The sequence below is a fragment of the Dipodomys merriami genome, unplaced genomic scaffold (assembly GCF_024711535.1).
Source record: "Dipodomys merriami isolate MVZ:Mamm:240054 unplaced genomic scaffold, mDipMer1.0.p SCAF_9, whole genome shotgun sequence".
NCBI classification, from domain to species: domain Eukaryota; kingdom Metazoa; phylum Chordata; class Mammalia; order Rodentia; family Heteromyidae; genus Dipodomys; species Dipodomys merriami.
Genome location: NW_027206512.1, coordinates 30,461,185 through 30,482,913, shown reverse-complemented (window position 1 = coordinate 30,482,913; position 21,729 = coordinate 30,461,185). Strand labels below are relative to the sequence as shown.

Genomic DNA, 21,729 nt, shown 5'->3' with positions numbered 1-21,729 from the left:
TGTAGTACACTACTTGAAACAGGTGCTTCAAGGACCACCCTTTGGGAAACATTGCTTGATAGCCCCTTCATTACAGATAAATCTGCCAGAATTTCTGACTACCACTCTCAATATGCTACTGAACCATACTAAAAGGCAATCTAATATGGCCCGTTTTCATTCTGAAGTATGAGCAGCAAAATATAGCAAGTAATCTTGTTTTTTAAATGTTTTTCTCATGTAACAGTAAAAGGTACATGTTTTTAAGTTCCAATACTACTGTATTTAACAGGACATTTTTAACTGATTAAAATCTAGATCTTGGGTTCTTTTCTGTAACCTTTTGCTTTTTCTTCTTTTCTTCTTCCTTCTTTCCTTTCTTTCTCTTCCTTTCTCTTTTTTTCCTTCCAGTCTCCATCCATCACTCATTTTTAATTGTGTGGGTTGCATGCTCTGTGTGTGTTGTAGGAGCTTCAAGAATCTTTTTTTGCTAGAAGATTCAGTGGCTTGTATTATGGAACTTTTTCCTCCTTTATTTAAAATAAAATAATGTGTAATTATCATCTGGGTTTCTTAATAATAACTACTGCACAGCTAATTTCATCAGAGTGGAAGTATTTTCAATTCAAAATAAGACATGTTCTTCAGTGAACTAATAAAAACACTATGATTTTTTTTTAGTTTTATATGTCTATACAAGGAAGACATACATTACCACAGCCGTGCATATAAAAAAAATCATAACATTTGTTTACAGAGGTGACATGGCTACTCATAAAATCGCTAAATTTTTTTTCAGCAAATAAAGTGATTTGGAAAGAATTCCAAAATTAATGAGGGAGTATACTTTAGTTGAATCAAAACTCCAGCCAAATCAGTGGTGGTGGGCATCTCTTGTTAGATTTGTGTTGGCTGATGTGAATAAGAACATGAGAGACAATATTAAATGCATATATTTACTATTTAAACTTTTTTCTGCTTTCAACAGTTTTTCTTTGTCCTGGACTACTAAAAGGCGTGTACCAGAGCGAACATCTATTTGAATCTGATCACCAATCTGGGGCTTGGTGTAAAGACCCTCTGCAGGCTTCTGATAAGATTTACTATATGCCCTGGACCCCATACAGAACTGACACCCTAACTGAGTATTCATCCAAAGATGACTTCATTGCTGGAAGACCCACCACTACCTACAAGCTTCCTCATCGGGTGGATGGCACTGGCTTTGTAGTATATGATGGAGCTCTATTCTTCAATAAAGAACGCACCAGGAACATAGTCAAGTTTGATTTGCGGACTAGGATAAAGAGTGGAGAAGCTATCATCGCTAACGCCAACTACCATGACACCTCACCTTACCGATGGGGAGGGAAATCAGACATTGACTTGGCAGTGGATGAAAATGGCCTCTGGGTTATCTATGCAACAGAACAAAACAATGGCAAAATTGTCATTAGTCAACTGAACCCTTACACACTACGGATTGAAGGGACGTGGGATACTGCATACGATAAAAGGTCAGCTTCCAACGCGTTTATGATCTGTGGGATTCTGTATGTGGTCAAGTCTGTGTATGAGGATGATGACAATGAAGCCACTGGGAACAAGATTGACTACATTTACAACACGGACCAAAGCAAGGACAGTCTGGTTGATGTACCCTTTCCCAACTCATACCAGTATATAGCAGCTGTGGATTACAACCCCAGGGACAACTTACTATATGTATGGAATAACTACCACGTCGTGAAATATTCCTTGGATTTTGGACCTCTGGATAGCAGATCAGGTAGGTTTGAGTTCTGATGACATTCTATGGTGAGATAGTTTTCTCTTAATAATATTGATATTGTGTATTTTGCTGAAGCTTCCCTTATTATCTTCTGACCAGTGTAGCTAAAATTATGCACTGTCTTGCTGTCTGAGAAAGATTGGTGATAATAAGTTTGGACTCTCATAATGTATAACTGTAAGAGAGTGACTACATTGTCCATTGCACAACTTGTCTTCAAAGTAGTCCTTCTCCTTTGAAGGGTATTTGTCTTTGTACATTGAAATACTCAGCCTTTGCTATGTGTCACCCTTTCAGATGAATTGTGAAATGCTGTCACAAGTATTCTTCATTGGGAATATGTGAAAGGGTAAGCTTGAAATATCCAATGCTTCAGGAGACATACCACTATGTATTCCCCTTACAGAGAGCAGCATGAATGATTACGTCATGGGGAATATTGCAAGTCAGAATGTACATATGCCTGAGTGAACCTATGCGGTACAGAGAAAAATGTTTATAGTCCATAAGTACAGAAATTTACATTTAAAAAAAGAAATGACTGTGTAAACAGCAGTATTGAATACACTTGCATATCTTCATAATCTTTGATATAATCTTCATAAATTTGACATAATCCTCATAATCTTTCAGTTATTTACAATGGTTTCTTACCAAGAACCTATTTCTTATCAATGTTGTTGAAAGACAATCAGACATCCTTTTAATAGTCTTCATCACTTTTATTTACACAACTGAGCAGGATTATTAAATTTAAAAGTTAATTTTCTTTAACAAGACATACTGATATTCACCAAGACAAAGTATAGTAGAAAAGCTAGATAGGAGTTTGAATCATGGAAATAATGTAACAATCCAAAGAATCTTTTTTGGTCATTGAGAATTTAACCTTATGACTTCTTGCTTAATATATGTTTAGCCAAGACTTACTAGCATGCTGTATTGTGCTTCAGTCAATTATACATATATTTTCTTATTTATGCAAAACTTGAAGTTTGCTATGTGCTCTGGAGGGGTTATGTTTTGTCTTTTGAGGGAACAGTACTGGATTTTGATCTTAAGGCTTGCACTAGGTAGGCAAGTGCTATATCATTGAAGCCATGCCCTCAGTCCTTTGTGGTCTAGCTGATTTTTCTTTCTTTTTTTGGGGGGGGGGTCCGGTCATGGGGCCTGAACTCTGGGCCTGGGCGCTGTCCCTCAGCTCTTCAGCTCAAGGCTAGCGCTCTACCACTTGAGCCACAGCTCCACTTCCGGCTTTTTTCTTTCTGCTTATGTGGTGCTGAGGATCGAACCCAGGGCCTCAGGCATACAAGGCAAGCGCTCTATCACTGAGCCACCTTCCCAGCCCTGATTTTTCAGATGAAGGCTCACAATAGTTTTTCCCTCAAGTCCAGTTGGGAGCCACAGAATATTGTTTCAATTATTTTATGTTTATCTCACTATCATTTTTTCTCCTGAGACAATAGTAGGAATACATATATAGAGAGGGAGAATATATATATATAAATGTATATATATATTTATATACATACACACATACATTTGTATATATATATATATATATATATATCAACTGATCTCTGTGAATGAATAGATTTTCACCTTTTAAAGAGAATGAAAAAGACATTTTCTTGAATTCTTCAGAAACATCTTTCCAATTCAAAATAATAGTAATGCTACTATTACTTCAAAATTATAGGAACACTATTATTATTTTGAATAGGACTATTGTGGAAAGGAAATCCTAAGTACTCAACAGCAGCAAAATCAACTTCTGATTATCTCACACAATGGCATTATCTGGCTCACCACTGTCCAAGTCAGGTTGTTTATCCAGTGCACTTTATTGAAGAAGCTGAACAAGTAATCTGGGAAGACAGTTCACCCAAATCTATGACATTTATAAATAAGAATTTATATTTTCTTTGGTGGTTTTTGGTGTTGAGTTCTAATTTTATTCCCTTGTGGTCTGAGATAATGCAGGGCATAATTGAAATATTTCTGAATTCGGACAAATTTGCTTTGTGACCTAAAATGAGGTCCATTTTGGAGAATGTTCCATGTACTGCCAAGAAGAACATGTATTCTGATGCTGCTGGGTGAAAACAAGTAGATGTATGTTAAGTCAAGTTGATCTATGCAGTTGTTTAGGTCTGAAGTTTCTCTGTTGAGTTTTTGCTGAATTGATCCATCCAGCAGGGATAGCGGTGTGTTAAAGTCCCTAACAATTAATGTCTTTGAATCTTTGTGAGATTTGAAGGAAAGTAGGATTTCTTGCATAAATTTGGGTGCTCTGTTATTTAGTGAATAGATATTTAGAATAGTAATATCCTCCTGAAGGAGAGATCCCTTAATGAGTATGTAATGACCTTCTTTATCTCTTCTCACTAATTTAAATTTGAAGTCTATTTTATCTGATATTAGGATTGCAACTCCCACCTGTTTATGGGGCCATTTGCTTGGTAGATTATTCCAGTCTTTCACTTTCAGAATATGTTTGTTTTTATAGGCAAAGTGTCACTCTTGAAGGCAGCAGATAGAAGGTTCTTGCTTTTTGATCCAACTAGACAATGTATGTCGCTTAATTGGAGAGTTAAATCCACTAATACTGAGAGTTAGGACTGAGAGGTTTTTGGTAGTTCCTGCCATGTTATCCACCTTCTTGGGGGCTATCACAATTGGGTTCTTCCTATGATTCTTGGATTCTCTGTTTGGGGCTGTTGCTTGGCCTTTATTGTACTTTTGCTGGTTTCCTATGTGTAGGAAATCATTAAGTATCTTTTGTAGGGCTGATGAACATATATTGTTTCAATTTTTTTTTTTTTTTTGCTGTGGAAGGTTTTTATTTGACCTTCCCTTACAAAGGAGAGTTTTAGCCTGGTATAGTATTGTTGGTTATAGTTATTTGTCTTTAGGGCGTGGCATAAATAATTCCAGGCTCTTCTTGCTTTAATTGTCTCTGCTGAGAAATCTGAAGTTATTCTGATTAGTTTTCCTTTAGAGGTGATTGATCTTTTCTCCCTGACAGCTTTAATGATCCTTTCCTTGGTCTCAATTGATCCTGTGGTTTTACAATATGACTGTGGGATATCCTGTTCAGGTCTGGTCTATTTGGGGTTCTAAAGACTTCTTGTATCTGAATGGGCCTATCTTTTTGCATGTTTGGGAAGTTCTCTGCTAGGATACTGTTAAATAAATTTCCTAGAACTTTCACTTCTGTCTCTAGGCCTTCCGCTACACCCATTAGCATTCAATAAGGTGATCTAATAGTGTCTTCTAAATGTTGAATAGATCTATCATGATTCTTGGATTTGTTTTGAATACTTGTCTGTTCTTCTTCTATAATGTCTAGTCTGTCTTCAATCCCAGAGATTCAGTTTTCAATCTTTCAAAACTTTCTACTTTGTTTATTATTTTCTTTCCTTCTAATTGGTCAGATTGGATAGCTTCAAATTCTTTTTTTTTTTTTAATTGTGAGAATACGGTATAGAGGAGTTACAATTACATGGGCAAGATAACTAGTACATTTCTTATCAAACATTGTTGCCTCCTCTTTGTTTCCCCTTCCATCCCTTCCCATCCTCCCCCACTCCCCCACCAAAGTTGTAAAATTTGTTGTTGGAGCTTTGTTTTTGATCTTGCATGGACTTCTTTACTTCCTTAATTTTGTTGTCAGTGTTCATTCTCAAATCCCTTAGTTGATTGGTTATAGTTTCATGGGACTCCTTTTCCTTCTGTTGGGTTTCATTCAACATTCCCTTTGTGGCCTCCATTGATTCCTTTAGCTTTCTGTTCATTGATTCCATGAATGCCTCAATTAGTCTTTGTTTATTCTGATACTGCTCAGGCAATTCTCCCATTAATCTCTCGAAATTTTTGTATTAATCTTTGGTTAGCCTCATCATGCTCACAGATTTCCCTATTATGCTCACACAGAGTCCTTTGCATGCTTCCAATCTTTTCATTCAGTATGTTTATGAGTAATGTTTGTAGAGCATTTTGGGAATTCTTCTCTGGATTATTTATTAACTGTTCTTTTTCCTGATTTTCATGAGCAGGAGTTGAGATACATGGACTTGCCATTTTTCTTGTGTTTTCTGGCTTGTTCTTTCCATTTGGGAATGAAAGCAAAACCAATTCCATGCTAGAACACTACGTTAAGGCAAGCATCAACCAGAGCCCTGTAGTTGCACAGATTATTTGATGAAGTCAAAATGAGTACATGTACTATCTAGTTCAACAGATACAATCTAGTTCAACAACAAACTACTAGGGATCAATGGACCAAGAAAATCAACGAAAGTCAGCAGACCAGAAATTAATTGGTGTAGGGAGAATTGTGAGGAGAAAATAAGATTAGAGGAATGTGAGGAGGGAAAGGGAGAGAGAGAATATAACCAAGACCTAAATTCAGAGAGAGGGAAAGGATTGAAGGAAAGGATAAAAGAGATAAAGAAAAAGGAAAACTGAAAAATAAAAAATACAGTAAAAATTATATATTAGTATAAAGTAATAATACTACAATTAAAGGAGTTAAGGATGAGAGTTTGTGAATTGAGTAATCAATATCTGAATTAATTATGCACACAATGAAGGATAAGGTCTAATATATATATATGGGGATGAACAGAACAGCAATTAAGTAAAGCAAAAAAAGAAAAAGGACCAAAGGGGAAAAGAGTAAAAAGAATTTTAAAAAAACCTAAAATAAAAATAAAAAAATAGAATACACTTTTTAATTTAAAATTTTAAAATTCTTTCTAATTTTTTTAAAATTAGGTAGAAAAAAAAAAAGAGTTCTTCACTTTTTTTTTTTTTGGTGTGGTGGGGAAATCTTGTTTTTCCCCTGTGTCTGTAATCAGTCTCTTGGTAGAGTCTGTGGTTTGCTTGTGGTGTTTGCTTGTGGTTTGCTTGATTGGTTTCTTAAATCAGTTTGTTTGAGCAGGAAGAATGAAGCTCTGCCTTACGAGGGACTTTATGACCCTCCTCCCAGGCTAGTTCAGTGGGAGAGAGATCTGCTTTGAATATTACAAAAGAGGGAGATGGCTGTTTCCTCTAGCTTGGAATTGCTGTGATGGGCCTAGGTTGTGGGTAGGATTGTGGCCTGTCAGCAATCAATACCTTTTCCCTGAGTGGCTAGCTCCTGATACACTCACACAGCTCAACCTAGAGCCATTCTCAGGATTTATATTTACTGACTTTCCAATTGTATTTTCTTTTATTCTCCTGAAGCTGGGTGCTGCCTGTGCTGCAGTGGCAAGGGACAGTCTCTGGCTCTGTTTGCCCAATGAAGAAAGTCACTCCTCCCTGGGAAGAGCTTTCTCTGCCTGGGAAGGGCAACTTTCCCAGGGGGCTGAGCTGAGCCTCACAGATCAGGTTCCTTTGACCTGTTGAATGTCTCCTGTTGTCTTCTTCCAAGGCCTAACTTAAATGCTAGCTGCTCTGGCCTGGTCTTTGTGAGTATAAAAGATCTAGTTCTCTGGTGGTGGAGAAGGAGTTACCTTCCCACTGCTGCTCTGTGAGAAGGAGTGAAGATGTGTTGGAGGTACTCACAACTTTGAATTGGTTTCAGGGCTGTCCACAATCTGAGACTGTTTGGTCAGCAGGATGAACATTTCCGCTCCTTATGAGCTCTTTGCTGGAGAGTAGAAAATTCTCACACACTGCCTCTAGCGCCTTTGTCCTGGGCTCTCTCTGTTGGTATAGCAGCCCTGGCAGCAGCCACTGCCAGCACAGCAGTCACTGGTGAGTGCTCGAATCTGTCTCCTTAACCAAACTGCCTGAATTTTTCCTTTCTGGCCAAATTGTGTGTACTATGATGGTACACTTGGTGTGGCTCTCTCTCTTAATTTGATTTTATCAATTAATTTTGAAGATAAACATGGTACCATAGTGCACATATTTACAGACTTCCCCAAAATGTGTGTGTATGTGTTTGTGTGTGTGTACATAGTCTTTCCAGATATATCTATATAATTGTGTATATAAGACTGTATCTCGGAAGTGGTACTGCGGCTCAAAGTTGTAGAGCCCTAGCCTGAGTGTAAAAGTTAAGAGATAGCACTTAGACCCTTAGTTCAATCCCCACAACCCACAAAAAAGAAGAGGACTATACCTCTAGCTGTATCTATATAACTAAATACAAAAAGGAATCAGTGTTAATTGAGCACACAAAATTCATTATTTTTACTTGTCTGTGGGAGTTAAATTATGGGCCATCTTTTCCATATGTGTTAGTGCTTATGTTTGTCAAAAGGATGCCCTGAAATGATAAATCCTGAGAAGTAATAAGTTTTGCCTTCTAATTGAATTCTTCAGGCAAGAAGTTCAGCTTTCACTCTTTCTGAACAACCTCAATTAAGACATTGTGTGCATAGTAGAATTTCACCTGTATTAAAATGTAAAATATAGACACCAAGAAAAATATCAATTTTCATGCACAAATGCTTACATTAAAAAGCTAGTACTTTGTCAGGGACTTATTGCAGTTTAGAGGTGGGAATGAATAAGTATAGAGGTAAATTTTATGCATGCTCTGTTTGGATATGGGAATTTTAATTAGCATTAATAGAGGCTGTTTGTCTTTTTTTCCCTCCATACAAACAGTTTCAGCTGAGTGTTTTAGCATAGTAAATTGCATTGACATTTTTCAAAGCAATTACCTGTAGTGAATTCTTATTACCATTTTGCATGGGTCTTCTTGAATGTCTCTGCACAGAAAAATCAACCTAAAACAGTAGGGTAAATGAATTATATAAGTAAGTCTGTAGATATAATGTGTACTAACATCTGTAGATAGCAAGGTGAAACTTATGTTCTGATTATAATTGTTATTTTATTTTTAAAAATAACATGACTTTTAAAATGTTTTTTTTCTGTAGCACATTAGTATATTTTATTTTTGCTGTATATAACTATTTGAAATTTCAAAAGCTCTAGTTTAGGAAGATAAATTGCACATCTGCTTCTCTAAGGCATGTAAAAATCCTCTCAATATGTTCAAATGAATGCAGCATCTGAACAAGAACTTACAGGAGGTTGGAGGATCTGTGTTTGAACCCTACCTCTGTCACTTCTTTGAGCAGGTTTCTCAGACTCTCAGTCCTAAGTTCCTCAACTATGGAATGTATTTAAGAAAAAAAGATTCATTTCATCAGATTATCATTAAATCTTAATGAGATAATACATAATGCATATAGTGGGAATAAACAGTAGCAACATGATTTTACACACCAGTTATTACATGGTTTTTTCTATAAAAGCATTGCACTTTATGTAAGTTATTAAAATTGTTTCATTATTAGTGCATAACATTATCTAAGATTTTGTAGTTTGTGCTCTTCAAAGATCATCACAGATTTTTCCTCTAACATTCATATTTGCTCTTCTATCATGGAGTTAGATGTTTTATTTTGTTTTTGAAAGGGTCATTTTTTTTAATTTGAGAAATTCATTTTATTTTTGTGCAGGTACCATCCCTCTACAAGTGAACAAATATATTACAAATTTGTGATTTTTAAAAAGTATTGCCATTTTATAAGTCTTCTTATGCTATTTCACAATCATTGCATTTTCCTTTTGATATGAATTGCATGCATATTGATTGACTTGGTTGAAAATTAAGTTTCTGAAAAATAATTGAGTAAATCTTTCCAAATCACCTATAAAAAGCACAGTGCACAAGTTTAGGCTGACCTCCACCCTCTTTGTGACTGCTAAACAGAAATGAAAGGGTCATTTTTAAAGTTCAGAATGGTAAACTTTGAGGAAATACATCAGGAAAAAAACTCAAAAAACAAAAAAACTTTGTTACTCAGAAATATTCTATAACATGGTTTTAGAAACCATTTAATTCCAGTTCTTTTCTTTTCTCTAAAACATTTACAACTACTGAATTCTCTCATCTTACGAAGTTCCTGTCTGTTAGTTTTTAACATTATATAACTTGATGCTTGCTTTCTTTTCCAAAGTTTTATATTAGAAACCTAATACAATATGCCAAATAAACTGTTTCCAACAATACATACGTAAAGAAATTATATTAAAATTTTAAAAGATATATATGTATATATATATATATATATATATATATATATATATATATATATATATATATGTTTATACAGGTATCACTAGAAATATATTTGTGCCACTTCTGGGGCTTGAACTCAATGTCAGGGTACTATCTCTGAATGAATTTACCCAAAGCTAGCAATCTAATGCTTAAGGCATACCTCCACTTCCAACTTTTTGTTGATTAATTGAAGATGAGAATCTCATAGACTTTCTTGCTCCAGCTGGGTTCAAACCAAGATCTATAGATTTTAGCTTCCTGTATCGTTAGGATTATAGGCTTGAGCAAATGACACACAGTATTTGAAGATATTTAACGCCTTGTTCATCTGGATAATGTTTAGAAGCTTAAAATTTGTTCTTATTTTTTCAAAAACACACACAAAATACCATTATTTTTGTACATTATACTGTCATCATTTACTGTGCATTGTATCAGACACAAAATTGTCAACATTCTTGTTTTCTAGCATGAGATTCATGTGAAAATGAATGCCACTGATTTTGATAAGTTTAACATATATATACAAATTGTATTTGTAACTTTTAAAATATTAATAAAATATAGCCATATTTCACATATTAAGTATTAAAGTACAATTAATCTTTTATTTATCAAATGCTCTTTGGAAATGAATTAGACTTTGCTTCACATTGAAATAATGTATTGACATTGCTCTAGTCAATTTTACCTACAATCCTAGTTCAGTGCCTGATAGGAAGGAAGAAGAAAAGAAAGGAAGGAAAGAAGGAAGGAAGGAGGGAGGGAAGGAGGGAGTGAGGGAGTGAGGGAGGGAGGGAGGGAGGGAGGGAGGGAGGGAGGGAGGGAGGGAAGGAAGGAAGGAAGGAAGGAAGGAAGGAAGGAAGGAAGGAAGGAAGGAAGGAAGGGAGGGAGGAAGGAAGGGAGGGAGGAAGGGAGGGAGGGAGGAAGGAAGGAAGGACACTTTAAAATCTGCTTTCTCAGGATCTTAGGAGAATGAAAGTTTTGTTCCTGAATTTTTTTTACTAAGATCAGTGTATGCACACTGGATTGTAATCATTGTTAGATGCCAAATTCTATATTCTAGAAAGATTCTTAGGTCCATTCAGTTAGCCTCCTAGATATTCTCATCCCACCCCATCTATCTTCCCCATCTGTATTATGAGCTTTGGTAATTTAAAAGAAGCTTAGTAGGTGTGAAAGAGAAATACTGAAGCACATTAACACTTAATATACTTTCTTCCACAATTAATTAGAAGAAATCAAAGCCTGTAATCCAATAATATGAAAGACCGTGGTCAGTCATTCATAAAATTGTATATTCAGGATACATTCTCACCGGCGTGCACATAGCTCATGCCAATTAATATAGCTACCTAGGAGGCTGAGATCTGAGGATCAAGATTTGAGGCCAGCCTGAGCAGACAAATCCAAAAGATTCTTATCTCCTAACCAGAAACAAACAAACAAAACACATAAATGAAGGCATGGCTCAAGTGGTAGAGCAAAAATTGCAAAAGGTTCTATTTCAAGCTTCTCTATTGGCATAAAACAATGGAACAATAAGAGAAGCCTCACCTTAACTGTGCAGTTGACATGTCGACAATACAGAGAAAATGAAAGCCATTTTACTCAGAAAGGCATAATAGTTGTATTCTATTGGAACTACATCTTTTCTGAAGAACCCGTGATTCAGCTTTGGACACAAGCATCAAAAACATTTGTAAGCCTTAGCACTTCAGTACAAAGCAAGTGAGAACGTGCTTCTTTTGTTCTTGGCAGAGCACCAGGTTTACAGGTATTAAATCTAGAGTTTTCTTCAAGTCTATTTTTAACTGAGCCTCTGTCCCATCATATAAAAGATGACATGAAATATCTATTTGTCATGGCCATCAATTTACTAGTGTTGGGAAATTGTACATTGACTGTACAGCATTCCACAGGCTATTTGAGGGATTCTTATGTTGGCATCAACACAGTATGTGTTGTCCTGGGATAAGTGGTGTGAGAGATCTTTAGATCTCTATCCTTTGTAAAGGAAGATCTTGCCTGGCTTCTTCTCAGCTGTGCTTTCTCCCAAACCACAAGTGCCAGATTCATTACTTATAAATGAAGACGAGGGAACTGTGTGACATTTCCTTTGACTCTCATAGTTGACTTCTGAACTACCCCTAAAATTCTAAGTTTTCCTTACCAGGTATGCAGTTCTTTCCCAGGATTACCTGTTGAAGGACAAAGTAGGATGAGGTTGATAATAACAACAGAGAAACCTAGTATGTAATTAGTAATGAGTATGTAATTCATCTCAAACTCTATAGGTTGAGATACAGTGAAAAACAGAGCAGGCAATGAACACTAACCATAGAATGCTGGAGGCTTGTATCTGCTCTTGTACAGATTTGTACCTACTTCAATACTGACAAACAAACCCTGTGTTTTCTACAAAGCCATTTCACTTCATGTAAACAAGACATTCTTCTATATGCTGAAGAGAGTAAAATCTAAACCACCACCACCAACAAAACTTATGGGTAACAGTTTAACAATGAAGATAAGGTGAACCTTCTGTCCTTATAATATGCTAATTAGTGCATTTGTGTCTCCTGTAAAAGGGGTGCCTATGTAGTGATGAATAAGAACTTTAAACACACATGACACCTCGTTAAAATGTAATTTTCCCATCATATATCTAAACCCTTTACTTTGACAGTTGAGTAATGTGAGTGCCAGGCAGAGAATCCTGAACATTTTGAAACTGTCTCATGTTTTAATAGGTAGCTGAATCTGCTTCCTGAATGAGGTTGGTTAAATATGGTGCACCCTTGACAGAGAACAGAGCTCAAGAAGAGTGGGATCTTAAATCAAACCTGTCCTCAACCTACCGGTTATGAGTGCTTCACAGTTCCCCTTCACATGCCGTGCTGCTTCTAAAGTTTAATTTGCCTTTATCTCAGTAGCTGCAAGAAGTATATAGAATGAAAAAAAATGTCAGCTACTTGTTGCGAATTTCACCCTGGTTGTGTTTTCATGGGTCAGCTGTTTCCCTCTCTTTCTCTTCCCTTCTCTTTACTTCTTCAGCACCTGTAGTGAAAAGACACTACTGTTGGAAAGACACTGCTGGGGCTGTGAACTCAGGAAACATGGCCAAAACCTACAAGATCTGCAAGACCTCCCTTGTCCCTTCACCATCAGCTGAATTCTCTCTCATGGTTTTCATCTTTCCTATATTTGTATTTCTGTATTGCATTACTTGAGGGCTAAAACTTTCCAGAATGACACATTCTGCTTTTCAGGTGGAATATTGATATCACAGTCCTATGCAAAGCAGAACCCATCTGAACCCAATGATCCAATTAATCTGACACCTAGGTGACCTTCCTAATACCTAAGAGAGGAGACAAGGAGAAAAAAATGCTTCGCAAATGCTGAAGCATTATATTTTCCCCTTACAAAATATTATTCCGGATAAAGCCTAATTATTAGGGAAGTATTTGACATTATTTTTATATGTACTCATCATCATGAAAAGATAACGTAGTTGTGAATAAGCTTCCCACTGAACCTGCTGTCCCTTCCAAGACTTGTTGTCCACCCAAGGGGAGGCAGGTGGAACTCAAGTCGCTTGCAGTTCATTATTAATGCATCCTAAAAGAGTAGGTAATAGTTGTGTGTGGGGTGGTGGTGGTAGAAAGCTTCAGGAATAGATAAGGTTCCTTTTAGAAGACTATGTCTTTTCCTATATTAGCACAAATTGACTGTGCTATTTGGTGGTTCAAATAGCCTCATCCAATCTTTGCTTCATGACTCTGCTTTTCAACTTTTTAAGTAATGTACAAGTACCTGAGACAGAGGTGACAAGCAACAGTGTATGTGTATGTGTGTGTGTTTGTTTTGTTGGTCATGGGCTTAAACTTGGGGCCAGGGCACTGTCTCTGAGTTCTTTTGCTGAATGCTAGAGTTCTTACTGCATTAAGCCACAAGGCCACTTCCAGTTTTCTGGTATTTAATTAAAGATAAAAGCCTCATGGACTTTCCTGTCCTGGTGGACTTTGAACCACGATCCAAGCCACTGGCACCCAGCTGTTTTGAGTTTTTCAGAATAAATATGTTTCCGTCTTAATAATTACATTTCTATTAGAAAGATGAATTCTGATGATTAATAATGAAGTATTATCCAAGATACATAAATCACAAATTCTACAATACTGTCTGATTGTGTTGAATGAGGGATGTTGTCTGACTTCTACGAAAACAAATGGAGAACACTTCTTTTTGTTTGCTTAGAAAAAAATTCTGATTCTCTTCATGGATTTTATTTTAAGAAATTCAGATTCACAGTGTTTGAAACTGTCTACTAACTCCACTGATGAAAATCAAAAGTGGGGCTGGGAAGGTGGCTTAGTGGTAGAGTGCTTGCCTTGCATGCATGAGGCCCTGGGTTCGATTCCCCAGCACCACATAAACAAAAAGAAAAAAAGCTGGAAGTGGCGCTGTGGCTCAAGTGGTAGAGCGCTAGCCTTGAGCTGAATTGCTGAGGGATAGCGCCCAGGCCCAGAGTTCAGGCCCCACGACCGGACCCAAACAAAAAAAAAAGTATCCCATCTTTTGTACAGAAAGTAAATTGAGAGTCAAATATTTTAGCCTTAAAATATGTTTTCAATACTGTTAAGAGAAAACAAGTCCACCCAAATACATCAAAAGTGCAAAAGAATGGTTAAATGTTTGCTGACATCAAGACTTTTTTTTAAAGAATCACCTATAATACCAGTCTTTTATTAGTTATTTAATTTTTCAGTTGTGTGGTTTGAACTCTGGGCCTGAGCACTGTCTCTTAGCTCTTCAGCTCAAAGCTAGTGCTCTACAACTTGAGCTACAGTGCCACTTCCGGTTTTCTGGTGGTTTTTTGGAGATAAGAGTTTCATGGACTTTCCTGTCCAGGCTGGCTTTGAATAGTGATTCTGATCCTCGGATCTCAGCCTCCTGCATAGCTAGGATTACAGGCATGAGCCACCGGTGCCTGACCTTACCAGTCTTTTAAAAATAGAAATATCTGAAGAATAGTATACATAAGATAGAATTTAGTCAAATCATGTAAGTTAAAGTTGCAAATCAATGTATCAAAGGCACATCAACCATGAAATAGTGAGGATAATCAACTGTAAAGAGTATTGTAGAACACCCATCATTCCTTCCAAATTCTTCTAGTTTTCAAATACCCATAAACACAAAACCTATTAAGAACCAGAGAGGTATGAAAGGTATCTTCCCTGAGAAACTCAATTTCTATTGTATTCCAAATTTCTCTTTGTATTCCAAAGAGGTTTGAACCTGTCCTCTAAAGCTGTGATACTTTATATTTATAATAGAAAAAAAATATATGTATCCTACAATAGAATGTGATATTGTAATTTGTGGATTATAGTATTGTGTGCATATTCATGTTAATATCTCAGAAATACTTTAGGACACAGAAATTTAATTATGGAAGGATTAGAAGGATTAGATGGAAACTTTGCAGATTCTGAGCAATTTGCATGACTTACAGATTGGACAACAGGATCTTTATTAGAATTAATTCAGCTTAGTATGTATCACTTCCATTTTCTGAATTCAACTGTATTGCTAGTAATATTGATATGCTTATTGTCTATGGAAAAAGTGCCAGAATAATGAAGTGAAGAATGAAGAAAGTAAAGAAGATAAAAAGTAAAGTTTATGTATTTTTTTCTTTGAAAATAAATGGAAAGGAATGAGTTCCCTTTCTTCAAAAAAAAAGTGATTAGAGAACATAGGTGTTTTTCTTTTAAAATGTTTTTGCCAGACAGCAGGCAGAGGATCATACCTATAATCAAGCCACTCAGGAAGCTGAGATATGAGGATTGTAGTTCAAAACCAGCTTGATGAGGAAAGAATATGAGACTCTTTGCTCCAATTAACCACTAAAAAGCCTGAAGTGGAGCTGTGGCTCAAGTGTTGTCCTTGAATTAAAAAAAGGATAGTACCCATGCCCAGAGTTTAAGCTCTAGGACTGGTATGCACAAACACATTATTCCCCAAGACTGATTCACCCAATCTCCAATGCTTAACAACAAAATAAGGACAATAGGAAATATAATGTGTGCACGGCCAGTTAGACTTTATTTATTATTATTATTATTATTATTATTATTTGGTCGTAGGGCTTCAACTCTGGGCTTGGGCGCTGTCCCTGTGCTCTTCAGCTCAAGGAGAGTGCTCTACTGCTTGAGCCACAACACCACTTCCGTTTTCCTAGTGGTTTATTGGAGATAAGAGTCTCACAGACTTTTCTGCCCGGGCTGGCTTTGAACCGTGATCCTCAGACCTCAGCCTCCTGAATAGCTAGGATTACAGGCGTGAGCCACTGGAGCCCGGCTGACTTTAAAATTTTTTATACCATTCTGGGGAACAAGTTGGTAATCTCTATGCAGAAGAAGAGAAAAATCTTTTCATTTTATCTTTCTTGAGTTTCTTCAGGGATCAATCAGATAATCAAAAACAGATTTGTTAAATGTACAAATTTTTATTTTAAGTAATTTAAACATTTCTTGACAAAAAGACCTTCAAAAGGAAATGAAGACCAAAACAAGACGAGACAATAAAAATAAAACCCAAATTAAATGGGGATGTCTTGACAAAGGTTAGAGATTCATGGAAAGCAAAATAAAATATAGGAGTATGAGTAAGGTAAACTGAGGAAAATTAGCAGCTCCTCCTTCTTGGTTTCTCTTAGTTTCCCATCAAATTGGAAATGCAGTCCTCTTTTCCTCTGGACATTTGGATATGTGCTCATTTGATACATAAATGAATATCATGTTTAGACTACTGTCTCATTCCCAAGATACCCATGATATATATGCAAATATTCCAAATAAAAAAAAATCCCTGACAGTACACTATAAAAGTCTTTCTTGTGTAGTAGGGATATACACAAGGATATGCTTTTTTATGCTTCTTAATGTTTTTATGCATAAACATCAGGAAAGTGAAGTGCATGGACCATTCTTCAGTAGATAGGAGGATGTTGAATGAAACAGCGAGAGAACGAGCACACTGTAGCGAGAGCTACAGAGCTAGAAATAAAGATTTGCACCATTACAACAAACTGCAGAAAGCCTGGTCAGGGTGGATCATGGATAAATCCTTATGTGATTAATTATTCCTTAGAAATACACAACCTGAAATATTGGTGAGGAAAGAGCAAATGATGAGACAGAACAGATCTTGTGCCAGAATTTCTTGTACAAGCCCCACATAGGTGAAGCCATACGTATTTTGGATTTTGGTTGGTATTTTTTAGGGGGGGGGGAGTGGATCATGGAATAACTTAGGAATAGGACATAAGCCTAAACACAAATTTCACTTAGGCTTCATCCACTCCTTATCTACATAACATTAAGGTAATTTCATATACTATTCTAATGTGTCACATAATATCACTCACATAATTTCCACTCATTACGTGTTAAAAGTTTTGGAGTTTAACCTGGAGTTGACTCAATGCTAGTACAAACCACATGATTGGAAAAAAAAGAGGGAGAGAAGAGAGGGTATATTTGTGTGTGTGAGGAGAGAGGGTATGTAAGAGAGATAGGCAGTAAAAAGGAGGAAGAAGGGGAAATGAAGGAGGAAAACAGGAAATAGAGAAAGAAGGAGGAAAAGGAGGAAGAGGAGGAGAAGGAAAAAGAAAGAAGGAAGGAAGGAAGGAAAGAAAGAAAGAAAGAAAAAGAAAGAAAGAAAGAGAAAAATAAACAAGTAAAGAAAATAGAAAGAAAGAAAATAAGTAAAGAAAGAAGAAGAAAAGATAAACTTTTGTATTTGGAAGCATTTTGGATTCTAAATGTTTGGATTACGGAGGCACTATTGGTAATACAGTCCCATTTGGATTAGTATCTGCTTTGGTTATTCACAATTGTCTTCAGCTCAAAACAATCAGTATGCTAAAAGTGACTGATTTGCAAATAGTGTGTCATGCTGCTTTTCACAACCTTCACTGAGCTTCCTTTGAGTATGAATATATTGACCTGCCAGATATTTCAGACTCCTTGGACAGCTCTTAGTGTAACTGAATTTTTTTTAGGCTGATCATATTCCAGAGCTAAGGCTCAAATGCCAAGTTTTACCTGAAAGAGAAAACCAAAATGTTATCAACCTAACAGGGAATAAGCTATTTATGTATACAGAATGAGGGTGGGAATTTCTAGTTTTCTGATTTACTGCCAAAATAAGTAACCCCAACAGAAAACATTTGTGTTATAAACATATAGAACTTCAGGACAAAATTCATATTAGGAACTGAAAATCATACATCATACTTTAGTGACATGAATTCATATGTCAGGATTAGAGTCTAAACTCAAAATATTAAAACCAAAGTTAACTATAATCAAGCTAAGTATGATGGTTCACACCAATAAGCCCAGCAGCTTGGAGGGGCAGCAACTAGGAGTATCACAGTTCTAGGCCAGCGTGAGCACACTGTTAGCAAGACTTTTATCCCAACAATCAAACATCCTGTGGTGGGGCACTCCAGAAATGCCACAAACAGACAGGTGAGGCCAGTCTAGGAAAACATGTAAAATCCTAAACAAAAGATGACCTGAAGGATGAAAAACCTTCCTGCTATTGCACTTCACTTCAATCCCGGTACTCACTATCTCACCAAAGAGAAATATAATAAAAATTACTTCTGAAAGCGCTTTCATAATTTACAAAATATACTTTTTTCAAAAGTATATTCTTATGAAGAATAGCTAGGAATATATTATAATTTAGTATGTTAAATGTAAAAGGTATCTTTATAAAATTTTAAATTATCTTATATTGCAATCACATAAATTAAATGTACATAGATTACAGCTCTTCTGTATTAAGAAAGAAATTACAGTTGCTTTTTCTGTGTAGATAAGTCCTTTTTATTAGACTTATTTTTTCAAAACATTGTAAAAAAAGGTCTTGAATATATTCATGAGTTACCCCCCATTAACTTTGTATACATTTTTAAGCTCACTTACTAAATGTGTCAGCAGTGCAAATATTAAAGTAATGCATAGAAGAATATGCAATGATGTGAGAATCTTCAATATGTGCTGATAACTTTTAAGCAGTTTAAAATGATTTGGAATTTGTATCCCTATATATTTTCTATACCTTTACTTATGTCAAGAAGTCCTTCAGTGACTTTTTTATGATTTGTAGAGTATGAGTTTATTTTTATTTTATGTAATATATATTTCAACAAGCATAGCATTCAATATTTTAGTATGAATAAGTGTTACTTTTAATATTTGTACATAATATCTGAGTGATTTCTATTTGCACTCTTCTAAGATTCCCAGATTTCTATAGTGAACAGAAATTATACATTTGAAATAAATTTCTTAAAAGTAACCAAATAATCTGCAATAAATAAAAAAACAAATAATCTATTTAGAATTCTTTAGAATCATGTGTTCAAGGCAGGTACCCAATGAAATACTGAGCATCCTATCATGATGAGGACAAAGAAATCAACAATGTCAAAGTGTTCTGGAGAAAATAAACTTGTAAGAAAGAGTGGACCTGACTCTGATGCTAAGTTGTTTATTTGTTTGTTTTGCTTTGGCTATGGAGGGAACCATTGTAGAGCCCTCCCTTTATTCATTGTGCATACATTCCTATATCTCATGTGGAAGCATGGAATCATGAATGCCACCAAATCCCACATATAAACACCTGTGATTAAAGTGTAATTGGTAAATTAGGCTTCTGATTATTAATAATAATGAAGAATATGCAAAATATGAAAACAGACTGTAATGAAGATTGATGCTTTGGAACCCAGTGTGGAATGGGAGCTTGAACTCAAGGTCTGACATTTCCTAGGTATGTGTTCTACCTACTGATCCTAATCCTCAGCCCATTTGCTTTTTTTTTTTTAATTGAGTCTCTTCTCACTTTACCTGGATCATCCTCAGACTCTGATTCCCTATCTTTTTCTCCAGCATATCTGGGAACACAGGTACATGCCATCAGACACAGCTTACTTTTGAGATAGGATCTATCTATGGTTTGTCTTGGCTAACATTGAACAGAGATCAAGGCCAGCCATTAGAAGAAAGGTTCCTTCAATACAAACATTGTGATACCTCAACCGCTGATCTAGTAACTTGGAGAAAGCCTCCAGGTGATTAACTTAGTAAGGCAGCATCATTAGCGGGATTCTACTGGAGAAACAGATGAGTCACATCCAGGGTGGAATAGAGTGCTTTGGATGGATATTTATTTATGTCACCCAGAAGAAAGTCCAGGTTAAAACTCATGGATTGCATATTTCTCAGGTCATTTTACTTAATACTTTTGAGCCAAAGTTAACGATGAGTAGCTACAACCATGAAAAACAAAGATCTATGGATCAAAGGGATGACTATAGTTCTTCACAGCACTGGATCTTTCTAGAGTGAACTTTGAGCTCCTCATCATAGAGCTCTGATTAAAACACATCACATTTCTTTATCTATTCATATGGAAAGAGAACGATATAATGGATATATGGAAGGGAATGATACAATGTGTCATTCCACTCATGCCTGAGATCTACAAGATAATTCTTGTTCTCCATCCCATTATTTTGTCCAGTGATACCTTCAGTCCAGTTAACCTTCAAATATTTCCAGCCATCAGGTTTTATCAGTTGTTTACAAGGTCAGAAATTGCAAAGAGGGAAGGCAAATTCTAGCATAACCACACTACTGTTGAATTTGAATGAAAGGAGGGTCAGCTACTCTAAACGAAACTTTATATGTTTACATTTAGCTTTGAAACACTTCACAAGGAAAGTGTTCCTCTGAAATACTCATCTTTAAAAATGTTATGACTGTAGACTTTTGATGGTCATATTTAACTATATCAAGTGAATACTGAGCCTCAACTGCTAAAAATGGTCAGAGGTTGTTGTTGATGCTCAGTAGCATGATACAATCACATTAAAATTATTTGTAGATAGCCAGGCACCAGTTTGTCATGTTTGTAATCCTCGTTATTCAGGTGGCTGAGATCTGAGGATCATCTTTCAAAGCCAGACCTGGCAGGAAAGTCCCTAAGACTTTTATTCCAATTAATTAACAGAAAAGCCAGAATCAGAACTGTGGCTCGAGTGGTGGTAGAGTGAGATCCTTAAGTGAAAAAACCTAATAAACAGTGCTCAGGCCCTGAGTTCAAGTCCTAGTGCCAGTACACACACATACACACACACACACACACACACACACACACACACACACACACACACACACACACATACACACACACACATGTCATTTGTAATAGCAGTAATAGAATTTTTACTATGATTCTATTTAACTATTTGGAAGGCAAATTATTTTTTTTTCAAGTGTTATTTCTTTTATTGAAGAATGCCTTCTATGAATGCACACATTACTTTTTATTCACATAGCAACTGGATGCACATCTGAGTGTGACAGATTCTCTGCTATTTTTTTTGTTTTTGTTTTGTTTTGTTTTGTTTTGTTTTAATTTAATTTAATTTTATTTGTGAACATACTGTACAGAGGAGTTACAATTATATGGGCAGGATAATGCGTACATTTCTTACCAAGCATTGCAGCCTCCTCCTTTGTTTACCCTTCACATCCCTTCCCAGCCTCCCCCCTCCCCCCATCCCAATCCTATTCCTTCCCCCCCTCCCCCCCCACCGACGTTGTAAAGCTCGTTTTGGACATGACAACTTGTACTTCTCATTGTTGCAACAGGTCCACCTGTATCCTTATAGAACTGGTTTTTCCCCATCTCCTCCACAAGTTATACTGACATCAAATATAGTGAAAGCAGGGGTTATACTGTGGGGGAGGGACATACAAAGCAACAAAGAGATAATCTTATAAATGCG

The 21,729-nt window shown here is 36.1% G+C and overlaps 1 protein-coding gene across 25 annotated transcripts in view; it reads left to right on the top strand.

Moving 5' to 3' along the window:
- Adgrl3 (adhesion G protein-coupled receptor L3) overlaps positions 1 to 21,729 on the top strand; it is a 735,816-nt gene that overhangs the window by 443,080 nt on the left and 271,007 nt on the right. For all 25 annotated transcript variants that reach the window (XR_011369974.1, XM_070012589.1, XM_070012578.1 and 22 more), the window contains one exon: positions 968 to 1,768. Coding sequence is in view for 24 of the 25 variants with exons in the window: in XM_070012589.1 (XP_069868690.1) it covers positions 968 to 1,768 (801 nt within the window). In the remaining variant the exon portion in view is untranslated. The remainder of the gene's footprint in view (positions 1 to 967; positions 1,769 to 21,729) is intronic.